At 37.2% G+C, this 13000-nt stretch overlaps 1 protein-coding gene across 4 annotated transcripts in view; it reads right to left on the bottom strand.

The window, feature by feature from the left end:
• The window catches only part of JAK2 (Janus kinase 2), a 137593-nt gene that overhangs the window by 81664 nt on the left and 42929 nt on the right, over positions 1-13000 (bottom strand). For all 4 annotated transcript variants that reach the window (XM_066257197.1, XM_066257196.1, XM_066257198.1 and 1 more), the window contains one exon: positions 8836-9086. In XM_066257197.1, coding sequence (XP_066113294.1) covers positions 8836-9061 — 226 coding nt within the window. In that variant the 5' untranslated portion in view covers positions 9062-9086. The remainder of the gene's footprint in view (positions 1-8835; positions 9087-13000) is intronic.

Here is a 13000-nt window from a genome sequence, read left to right as displayed (position 1 = left end):
AAGCAGCTGAGTTATTAGCCTCCAGGCTTCAAGAAAAGAATGTACTTCACCGGTCAGCTAAAGTATCCCATTTCAGGAAGTGTAAACAAATTTCTGTGGACTTTTTTTCCGAAGACAAACACTTTGTTTACTGTTATGATATCCGTAGTCTTCTCAGCCAGCTAGGTGTTACCACTTACAGTCCAATAGGATGGCGGCTCTTTCTTGACAGCTCTAAACGGAGTCGGAAATGTGTTCTCCTACACAATGGTAATGTTTATGCAGTGGTAATGTTTATTCAACTCATCTGTGAGAAGATTATAATGACATAAAAGTTGTCCTCGACTTTCTGAAGTATGAGGAGCATAACTGGAACATTTGTGTGGATCTTAAAATAGTAAATTTCCTGCAAGGACAACAGAGAGGTTTCACATATCCTTGCTTTCTGTGTTTGTGGGACAACCGAGCTTGGGAGAAACACTGGACACAGAAGGAGTAGATGAAACATGAAGATCTGGAAGTAGGGATGCAAAATATTGTGAATGAACCTGTAGTTAATCGAGACAGGATCATTTTCCCCCACTTCATATCAAACTTGGCTTACTGAAGCAGTTTGTTCAGGCTTTGAATAGAGAAAGTGAATGCTTTCAACATATTATTTCTGCTTTTCCTGCCTTGTCTTTCGAGAAGATAAAAGCAGGTATATTCGATGAACTTCAAATTCGAACCCTCATATGTGATGAAGAATTTGCCAGGAAGATGAATAAAGAGGAGAAAGCAGCATGGCAGTCTTTTGTGGCAGTTACAAAGAACTTCCTTGGCAACAAAAAAGCAGAAAACTATGAACTTCTGGTTCAAAGGATGCTGTTGGCTTTCCGCGACATTGGATGTAACATGAGCGTTAGATTCACTTCGTGAACAGTCACCTTGATAAATTTCCCAAAAATCTGGGAGCTGTTAGTGATGAGCAGACTACTGCTGGAGCATCAAATGAAATTGTCCTCAACAAGTACACAAACGCAAGAGCTACAAACGCAAATTTTTGCCTGAATAGAATTTAAATAAGTTTTGAGCAAATTTTATGATTAAAATAAGTGTTTTAATATGTTCTATTTCAAAATTGTAGGCAAATTCTGATGCCATCATATCTTTTAGTGTATTAGTGTATTTACTGCATTATATAAATTATTATATTTTCACAAAGATGATGCCCAAGAAGACATCTACCTTCATTATGTTAAAGTAAATGTTGAAAATTTTACAATAAGAGGAAAACCTAAAATCTTTAATTGCAAAAAAAACTGTAGCTTACTGAGAAAAACTAATGTCAGATTTGAGATCAGGACACTCGAATTAGGTAAGAACAAGTGTTTCTGTGGATGCAACAAAAATTTTCTTCCCCAGTGTAATTTGTATCACAAAACAGTCAACAAATTTCAGAGGCCTGAAACTATAAAAAGTACAATATGGGAGTCCCAGAGGAAAATAAAACAAAGAAAGGGAACAAAAAGAATATTTAGAGAAATAATGGCACAAACCTCCCCAAATTTTATGAAACCTACATATACACAAATCCATGAAATTCAGTGAGTTCCAAGATAAATAAATTCAAAGTAATACATACCAAAGCACATTAAAAATCAAACTATCAAAGCTAACAATAGAGAACCTTGAAAATAGTAAGAGAGAAGTGATTCACTGCATTCAAGAAATTCAAGAGTAGGAATTCTCAATAGGACTCATAGCCAGCTTCTCATCAGAAACCATTAAGGTCATATTTAAAGTACTTAAAGAGAAAACTGTCAAACAAGAATTTTCTATCTGCAAAATTATCCTTCACAAATGAAGAAAAAATTAAGACATTCTTAAATAAACAAAAGCAAAGGGAGTTCACTGTTAATAGGCATGCCCTACAAGAAATGCTAAAAGCATTTTTCAGGTGGCAATGACAAGACATTAGATAGTAACACAAAAACAAGGAAAGAAAAAGAACTCTGATGACAGTAACTATATAGGTAAATACAAAAGCCAGTATTAAATTTTTCATTGCTATTCCTCTTTTTCCGTACATAATTTAAAAGACAAATGTGTAAACCAATCATTTAAATCTATGATAATGGGCACACAAGGCCTAAAGACATAATTGGTAAAACAATACCCCAAAGGAGAAGGCACAGAGGTGTATATAAGCAGAGTTTTGCATACTATCAAAGCTAAGTTAGTATTAATTCAAAACAGATTGTTACAATGGTATAATGAAAAAAATAAACACAAAAGAAGACAACAGTAGAGAAAACAAGAAATAAAAAAATATGAGAAATATAGAAAACAGAGAAAATGGCAGAAATCAGTCTTTCTTATCAGTAAGTACTACAAACGTAAATGAATAAACTATATGAATAGGCAGAGACTGGTAGAATGGGTAAAAAATACAACCTAACTTTATGTTGTCCACAAGAGACTCACTTTAAATCTAAAGACATTTTAAGTTGAAAAGGAAAGGATGAAAAAAGATAACCCATGCAAACAGTAAGCAAAAATAAATAAACTCAATGAGATTGTGATGTATAATGAATATATATATATTTGGTCATTTAGATGATGAAAATATATTTTTCAGATATATTTTCAGATATGACTGGAAAATACATATTTGGTCTTCATCCACAGGTCCTGCCTCATATTTCTCAAAAACTCCTAGAATTTCCTGAGCAATAAAAGCAATGGGGGAATCTTTGGTTATAATATAAAAATTAAGGGATTTTTTTTTTTTTTTTTTTTTTTTTTTTTTTTTTTACAGAGACAGAGAGAGAGTCAGAGAGAGGGAGGGATAGATAGGGACAAACAGACAGGAATGAAGAGAGATGAGAAGCATCATCATTAGTTTTTCATTGCAACACCTTAGTTGTTCATTGATTGCTTTCTCATATGTGCCTTTACCGTGGAGCTAAAGCAGACTGAGTAACCCCTTGCTCAAGCCAGTGACCTAGGGTCCAAGCTGGTGAGCTTTGCTCAAACCAGATGAGCCTGTGCTCAAGCTGGTGACCTCAGGGTCTCGAACCTGGGTCCTCCGCATCCCAGTCTGACGCTCTATCCACTGTGCCACCACCTGGTCAGGCAAAAAATTAAGGGATATTTTATTGCTTCATATTCATTTTGAAATATCCCCTAATTTTTGTGAGCAGTATATTTGGTCTCTTGTCCTCAGTTTCTGAAAATACTTCAGAGCCAAAAAAGTAAAATAGGTGTCTATTATTCAAAACACACCTGTTCCACCACTATTGGGTTTATGTTAATAAAGATGGCTTTTACAAAGCATCTAAGAATGGGAGGACCAGACATGAATAGAAGAAAGTTGGAACTTTAAGTCCCACCCTCTGATTTCTGGGGAGGAGACAAGGAGCTAGAGGTTGAATCAAACACCAATGACCAATGAGTAATTTATCATGCCTCCATTTAATGAAGCCTCCATAAAAATACAAAAGGAGAGGTTTTTTGGAGTTTCCATGATGGAAAACCAGAACACTTTCATGTGCAACTATGCTGAGTCTCAAAATCCATAAACACAAAAGTTCCTTTGATCAGAAGCTCAACCTACAAATCTCTTCAGATGGCTGTTGGTTCATAGTCTTTTCACAGGCTTTGTAATAAATCTACAATCTAGTTAGTAAACGGGTTTTCATAATTCTATGAGCTATTCTAGCAAATTAACCAATTCCAAGGAAGGGGTTATTAGAACCTTCAATTTATACCTGATCAGTCAGAAACACAGGTAATAACTGAGTTAAATTCTTGATACCCTCCTGGTGTCTGAGAATTGCATGTTGGTATAATAAAGCAAACACATTCTGTGGAACTGGGTCCAGGAAACCTTCAGATACTCTTAAATCAAAAATAGTTACAAAGACAAAGGATATCATGAAAGTTTAAATTCTTCAAGAAGTATAACAATTGTAAATATACATACCTAAAATAAGCCCTAAAATATATAAACATTTAGAAAGTTCAATACCCCATCTCAGTGATGGACACAAAAACAAGACCAAAAAAAAAAAAAAAAGGAAGAATAATAATTAGGGAATTTAAATAATGCTATAAATCAACTACATCTAACAGACATATATATAGGACACTACCCCAAAATAACAAAATACACATTTTTCTAAAATACAAATAGAATATGCTCCAGGATAGGCCACACGTTAAGCCACAAATGAAATCTCAATATGTATATTTATAAAGACTGAAATCATCCAAAGTATCTTCTCTGACCATAGTGGACTAAAACTAGAAACCATAACAGAAGGAAAACTAAAGAAATTCACCAATATATGGAAATTAAACAACATACTGAAACAATCAATGGGTCAAAGGAAAAATAACAAGAAATTAGAAAATAAAATGAGACAAATGAAAACAAAACCACAAGATATCAAAACTTATGGTATTCAGCAGAACCAAAACATAGAGGGGGGATTTGGGCTGTACACACTTACATTAAAAAATAAATAAAGATCTCAAATCAATAGCCTCACTCCACACCTTAAAGAACTAAAAAATGTAGACCAAGCTCAAAGCTAACAGAAAGGAAGAAATAATAAAGGCTAGAGTACAAATAAGAGAAAAAGAGAACAGAAAAAAAACAAACATAAAAATCAGTGAAACCAAACACTGATTCTATGAAAAGATCAAGAAAATTGACAAACTTTTAGCCAAACTGAAAAACAACAAAGGATTCAAACTACCAAAATCAGAAATGAAAGTGGGAATACCGCTACTGACATTACAAAAATAAAAAGTGTAGGAAAATACTATGAAAAAATATATTTGCCAACATTATATAACCTAGATAAAATGGAAAAATTCCTAGTCACATAAACTATCAAAACTGATGCAAGAAGAAATAGAAAATCTAAACAGACCTATAAAAATCGAATCCATAGCATAAAATGTCCCCCCCAAAAAAAGCCCAGGACCAGATGGCTTTGTTGGTGAATTCTATCAATCACTGAAAAAATAAAAAATAAAAACAATCTTTCTTAAAATCTTCAAAAAAGAAAAAAGAGGAAATGCTTCCCAACTCATTCAATTAGGCAGCATTACCACCTTATAAAAAGATGAACAAAGACACTGTAACATAACTACAGACCAATATCCTTGATGAACATAAATACAAATGTCCTCAACAAAATAGTGGCAAACCACATCCAGCAAAACATTAAAAGGGTTGATTAACCAGGAAGATTTATCCTAAGAATAACAGTGGTTCAATATATGAAAATAATAAAGATAATGGGGAAAAAATCCCACAGATTTTAAAAATACTTAAACTAGAAATGGAAGGAAACATCCTCAATGTAATAATAGGCACTGATAAAATACCCACAAGTAACATCATAAGCACTGAAAGACTAAAAAACTACCCTTAAGATCAGGAACAAGACAAGGATGCCTCATTCATAACACTTCTATTCAACATGGTAATAAAAGTTCCTGAATAGCCAAAGCAATCCTGAAAAAAAAGAATGGAGCTATAGGTATCACACTATCCAAGTTCAAATTATACTAGAAAGCTATGATAATCAAAACAGCACAGTACTGACAGAAAAACAGACATATTGACCAATGAAACGGAACTGAGAGCCCAGAAATAAAACTACATATATATGGACAAATAATCTTTGATAAAGGAGACAAAAACACATAATGGAGAAAAGAAAGCCTCTTCAATAAATGATGCTGAAAAAATTGGAAAGCCACATACAAAGGAATGAAACTTGACTATAGTTTGTACCCCTGCATTAATTAAAAATGGATCAAAGACCTAAATATAAAAGCTGAAACATTAATTGACATAGAAGAAAACAGAGATACTAAACTTATGAACCTTGGCCATAGAGAACATTTTATGATTTTGACCCCAAAGGCAAGGGAAGTAAAGGCAAAAATAAATGAATGGTACTATGTCAAACTAGAAAGCTTCTGCACAGCAAAAACAACCATCAAAACAAAAGGTAGTCAACCAAATGGGAGATGTTATTCACAAACAACAGCTCTGATAAAGGGTCAATATCCAAAATAAATAAAGAACTCACAAAGCTCAACAACAAACAATCCAATTTAAAAATGGGAAGAGCACTTGAACAGATACTTCTTCCAAGAAGACATACAAATGGCCAACAGATACTATATGAAAAGATGCTCATCTTCACTAGCTATTTGAGAAAAGCAAATCAAAACTACAGTGAGATACCACCTCACACCTGTTAGGTTGGCTGTTATCAACAAGACAGGTAATAAAAAGTGTTGGAGAGGCCCTGGCCGGTTGGCTCAGCGGTAGAGCGTCGGCCAGGCGTGCGGGGGACCCGGGTTCGATTCCCGGCCAGGACACATAGGAGAAGCGCCCATTTGCTTCTCCACCCCCCCCCCTCTTTCCTCTCTGTCTCTCTCCTCCCCTCCCGCAGCCAAGGCTCCATTGGAGCAAAGATGGCCCGGGCGCTGGGGAAGGTTCCTTGGCCTCTGCCCCAGGCGCTAGAGTGGCTCTGGTCGTGGCAGAGCAACCCCCAGAGGAGCAGAGCATCGCCCCCTGGTGGGCAGAGCATCGCCCCTGGTGGACGTGCCGGATGGATCCCGGTCAGGTGCATGTGGGAGTGTGTCTGACTGTCTCTCCCCGTTTCCAGCTTCAGAAAAATACAAAAAAAAAAAAAAAAAGTGTTGGAGAGACTACAGAAAAAAAGAAACTCTTATTCACTGCTGATGGAAATGCAAATAAGTACAACCATTATAGAAGAAAGTATGATCGTTCCTCAAAAAATTGAGAATAGAACTACCCTATGACCCAGCAATCTCTTTACTGGGTATCAACCCAAGGAATTTGAAAACATTGGTACACAGGGACACATGCATTCCTGTGTTCATTGCAGCATTATTCACAGTGGCCAAGACAGGAACAACCAAAGTGTCTCTCGATAGAAGATTGGATAAAGAAGATGTGGTACATATATACAATGGAATACTACTCAGCCACAGAAATGATGATCTATAGCCATTTATAAGAACATGGATGGACCTTGAGAACATTATACTGAGTGAAATAAGTAAATCAAAAAAAGCTAAGAACTATATGATTTCACACATAGGTGGGCTATAAAACTGAGACTCATGGACATAGATAAAAGTGAAGTGGTTACCAGGGGGAGGGGGTGGAGAGAGGGAAGTAAAGAGCTGGAGAAATATATATATGGTGACGGAAAATGATTTGACTTTGGGTGATGGGCACACAATGCAATCAACAGTTCAAATGCTATAGAGATGTTCACCTGAAACCTATATCAATGTCACCCCATTAAATTTAGTTTCTAAAGAATAATAATAATAAAAAAGTTCTAGCCACAGCATTTAGGTAAGAAAAATAAAAGATATCCAAGTTGGGAAGGAAGAATCAAAATTGCCCCTATTTGCACATGGCATGATCTTATATACAGAAAATAATAAACAAACCCCCCAAAATGATCAGAGCAAAGAATTCAGCAAAGTTGCAGAATACAAGATCAACAGGCAAAAAACAGTTGTATTTTTATATGCTATGAATGAACAATCTATAAATGATAATAACAATACCACCGTATTGTTCTCTTCTGACCACACTTTCTCATTTTTCACAAGATGGTTGGCTGAGATTTTTCCAAATCTTTAAGGTTTGCTTCCTTTTTGCTTAACAAGTCCATCTTTAAGTTATTTCTCTCTCATCACATTTTACTATCAGCAGTCAGGATTCATCAACCCATACCTTCAACAGATCGCTTAGCTAAATATTAATTTTATTGCTCACAGAACCCTACCTTTCACAAAACACAAAAACACAAACAATTCAGGCAAGTTCTTTGCCACTTTACAACAAGAATTACTTTTCCTCCAGTTTCCAATAACATGTTCTTCATCTGCATCTAAGACCTCATCAGGTGGCCTTTATGGTCCATATTTCTACCAACACGCTGCACAAGATTACTTAAGTAAGTTTCTCACAATTTTAGAGGTTGGAAAGTACAAAACAGAGAGCTGCCAGATTCAGCATCTAATGAGAACCTACTCCTGGTTTGTAGATAACTTTTTCCGATTCACCTTCTTACTATATCCTCACATGAGCCTGACCAGGCGGTGGCACAGTGGATAGAGCGTCAGACTGGGATGCAGAGGACCCAGATTCGAGACTCCAAGGTCGCCAGCTTGAACGCGGGTTCATCTGGTTTGAGCAAAAGCTCACCAGCTTGGACCCAAGGTTGCTGGCTTGAGCAAGGGGTTACTTGGTCTGCTGAAGACCCACAGTCAAGGCACAATGAACAACTAAGGTGTCACAAAAAAAAAACTGATGATTGATGCTTCTCATCTCTCTTCGTTCCTGTCTGTCTGTCCCTATCTATCCCTCTCTGACTCTCTCTCTCTGTCCCTGTAAAAAAAATTAAAAAAATAAAAAAATATCCTCACATGACAAAAGGGGCAAAGATGCTTTCTGGGTCTCTTTTTATAAGGATACTAATCCTACTGATGAGGGGTCTGCCTGATGGTCTAATCACTTCCCAAAGCCCTACCTCCAAATACCATTACACTGGGGGAATAGATTCCAACATAAATTTGGAAGATGAGGGAAACATTCAGTCTATAGGACTAACCCAAGGCAGGTATACCTTAAATTCTACTCTACAGATGCTCTCATTTTTTTATACATGAAAACACACCTGTCTGCCATACAAGCATTAAAAAATAATATTAACACATTATAAATATACATTGTATTTGAATAGCATAATTAAAGCAATCATTTAATAACAAAAAGAAACAACTATTTTTAATAGTTACCAGAGGCTTTAGAAGCAGCAACACAAATTTCTTCTGCAATATACTCCCCAGTTGGAAACTTCAGGTAATCGCCCTCAGTTTTCCCAAGGGAATGATAAAGATACACCTGTAGAACTGGATCTATTTGCTTCACAGAATCAGCAATTCCAGGAATATCACCATTCTGATGTATAGGAGATGTCGGTGTCCCTTCCATTTCTGTTACTGTAAGGCAAGCCATTTCCATGCAGAGCCGTTTTCAGAACATTTGCCTATAAGAGAAAACAACATAGTTAACAAATAAAAATGGTATTGATAAGGTATGCTTTATTTACCAAGAAGTCTTCACAGACAGCAATGACTCTGTCTAATCCATTGTTTGACTAAATACTGTCTTACTATACCCATAAAAGACATCAAGATTATAAACTTCCTGTGAACAAGGACCATAAAACTGTCAAGTTTACAATCTAACTAAGGAAACAAAATATAAGTATGTAAGACGCAACAAAGAAAATCAGTTACAAACCACAGAAGAGATCCCAGGAGGCAATGTGATTTCTCAACAAATGAATTACTCTGAAAATTGCTTATTGGTGTTTGGAGGGGAAAAACTAATATTTCCAGCTAGGATTAATGAATGAGTTTTACTAGAGCAGTGGTCGGCAAACTCATTAGTCAACAGAGCCAAATATCAAGAGTACAACGATTGAAATTTCTTTTGAGAGCCAAATTTTTTAAACTTAAACTATATAGGTAGGTACATTCCTTATCAAGGTAGTGCCTGCACATGGTATTTTTTGGAAGAGCCACACTCAAGGGGCCAAAGAGTCACATGTGGCTCGCGAGCTGCAGTTTGCCAACCACTATAACTAGAGGAAGCTATATTTAAAACTGATCTCGGCCCTGGCCGGTTGGCTCAGCGGTAGAGCATCGGCCTGGCGTGCGGGGGACCCGGGTTCGATTCCCGGCCAGGGCACATAGGAGAAGCGCCCATTTGCTTCTCCACCCCCACCCTCTCCTTCCTCTCTGTCTCTCTCTTCCCCTCCCGCAGCCAAGGCTCCATTGGAGCAAAGATGGCCCGGGCGCTGGAGATGGCTCCTTGGCCTCTGCCCTAGGCGCTAGAGTGGCTCTGGTCTCGACAGAGCGACGCCCCGGAGGGGCAGAGCATCACCCCCTGGTGGGCAGAGCCTCGCCCCTGGTGGGCGTGCCGGGTGGATCCCGGTCGGGTGCATGTGGGAGTCTGTCTGACTGTCTCTCCCCGTTTCCAGCTTCAGAAAAGTAAAAAACAAAAAACAAAAAAAACAAAAAAACAAAACTGATCTCGAACAATGGATTGGATTTAGATGGATGGAAGAGGAAGAACATTCCAAGACAGTGAAACTGCTGAAGAGGAGAGAAGTACAAAATTTGTTCAGTAATATATTGGGCTGAAGTGTAGAATTTGAGAAGTTACACAATTTAGGATGGATAGATACTTGTGGCAAAACTGTAGCTACAAACCCATCTGCATTCTTTCCCTTCTTCCTTAATACAGAAGCCCAATTTGTGGAGGAAAGTAATGTATGACAAACAAAACAAATCATTGTACTTCCTCACAAATTGTACAGCCATATGAACCAGTTTCAGCAAATGAGATTTAAATGAAAGTTGCTGGGTAGTATACTTCCAGGACTAGTCCTTAAAAGGAGGCTGACTTAGCTTCCTTTTTGCTTTTCCCCCTTACTCTCTTCCTACCTAAATCTAAATATAAATATAGGGTAGTGAGTCACCTTAAAACCAAGACAACCAAGTAGAAAAGCCCAAGAAAATAAGAGACCTGACAACCTTACACATCTGAATCAATGTCAGGAATCACCTACAATCTATAACCAGACATCCTGCTACCTGTAAATGAATGCACTCTAACTGATATAGTACAAAATTAAGAAAGGTCTGATTGAGTTAATTTCAACTCTCCCAACAATCAATGATTAATTAGAAGGTAAAATGATGAAGAGTCAGAAAGCTACTGCAATGCTGTATAAGATCCCGAACTGAAAGAGCAACACAATGAGAGGTAAAGCAAGAGCAAGAAGACTTGATACAACCTGGAGACTAAATATTGGAGAAACCAGAAGTGGAAGACAGTGTGAGGATTTCAAATTTGTGATAACTATAATACCATTAATGGAAATAAATAAATGAGAAAAACTTTGCCCTTTGACACTGGAAGGTGAAGATAATAAGGACTACTATTTTACACACTTTCATTTAGAAATGGAAGTAGGGCAATTACACCAGAATCTAGCTGGCAGCTAAAACATGACACTGACATTTGGAAAAGCTAAAAATCTGACGTCCCCCATACATAGTAATGTATGACAAACATGCTTAAATCATGAGCAGTGTAATACAAAGGGAGAAGATGGGAATAATAGTAAGCATACTTATATGACATATATTATGTTTCAAGCACTGTACTAAGTACAGATATTAAGGAAAAAAGATTATTGAGTAAATGAATTGCAATGTGAAATTCAGTTCTATATTCAACTCTCAGGACTTGATTGTATTTGAGAAAATACTAAATACTTATTCAAATAATAGGGGGCTTTCAATGTATAAAAACAAAGCAAAGTGAATTTTTCAGCTATACTGAAGTATAACTGACACATAAAATTGTAAGATTCTTAAAGTACACAACATGATGATTTGCACTGTATATATTGTAAAAAGATTTCCCCTGCCCACTGAGTTAATTAGTACATCCAGCCCTGGCCGGTTGGCTCAGTGGTAGAGCGTCGGCCTGGCGTGCGGGAGTCCCGGGTTCGATTCCCGGCCAGGGCACACAGGAGAAGCGCCCTTCTGCTTCTCCACCCCTCCCCCTCTCCTTCCTCTCTGTCTCTCTCTTCCCCTCCCGCAGCCAAGGCTCCATTGGAGCAAAATTGGCCCAGGCGCTAAGGATGGCTCTGTGGCCTCCGCCAAATGCGCTAGAATGGCTCTGGTTGCAACGGAGCGATGCCCCAGATGGGCAGAGCATCACCCCCTGGTGGGCATGCCGGGTGGATCCCGGTCGGGCACATGCAGGAGTCTGTCTGACTGCCTCCCCGTTTCCAGCTTTGGAAAAATACAATAAAAAAAAAAGAAAAAGAGAAGTAATTAGTACATCCATCACCTTACTGACCTCACTGTGTACCTTTTGAGGGGGAGAGAAACTTAAGTTCTACTCTCTTAGAAAATTAAAATTATAATACAGTATACTCAACTATAGTTACTATGTCATACTTTAAGACAGATAAAACTGCAAATGTGTATGTAAGCCTCTATCAATTTCTCCGTTTCCCCAATCCACTGGCAATCATATTTTTTTTTCTTTTTAAAATTTCATATATAAGTATTACTATACAGTATTTGTTGTTCTATCTGGCTTATTGTCACAAATAATGTGTATTTCTTTATAAGTCCTGAATAATAAATATTCCAATGTACACACAAACATGTACATGCACACACATCATATTTTCTTGACCCATTCACCTGGTAACAAATACTGTGAAAAATGCTACAATGAACATGGGAGTAAAAATACCTCTTCAAGATAATAGTTAAGTTCCTACACGATAGAGACCCAGAAGTGGGACTGCTAGACCAATAGGCAGTTCTATTTTTAATATCTTGAGGAACCTCCATACTGTTTCCATAGTGGCTGTACCAATTTACATTCCCACCAACAGTGTACAGCTTCCCTTTTCTCTGCACCCTCACCAGTATTTGTTAGCTCTTATCCTTTGGATAGCCATCCTAACAGTTGCAAGGTAATACCTCACTGTGCTCTTGCTTTGTATTTGCCTGATAACTAGTTGAACATCTTTTCATGTATCTGTTGATCATTTGTATGTCTTCTTTGGAAAAATGTCTTTTCAAGTCTTTTGACCATTTTTTAACTGGGTTACTTAGGGTTTCTGCTATTAAATTGTTTGAATTCCTTGTATATTTTGGATATTATCCTCCTATCAAGTATATATTTTACAAATACTTTCCCCCATTCCATAAATTGCCTTCTCTTTTGTTGATGGTTTCCTTTGTCGAGCAGCTTTTCTATTTAATATACTCTCACTCATTATGTTTACTTTGGTTGCCTTTATTTTTGGTGTCAAATAAAAAAAAAATATCATGGCCCTGGCTGGTTGGCTCAGTGGTAGAG

This window comes from Saccopteryx bilineata, chromosome 2 (assembly GCF_036850765.1).
Source record: "Saccopteryx bilineata isolate mSacBil1 chromosome 2, mSacBil1_pri_phased_curated, whole genome shotgun sequence".
NCBI lineage: Eukaryota > Metazoa > Chordata > Mammalia > Chiroptera > Emballonuridae > Saccopteryx > Saccopteryx bilineata.
This window is presented reverse-complemented; position numbering and strand designations above follow the sequence as displayed.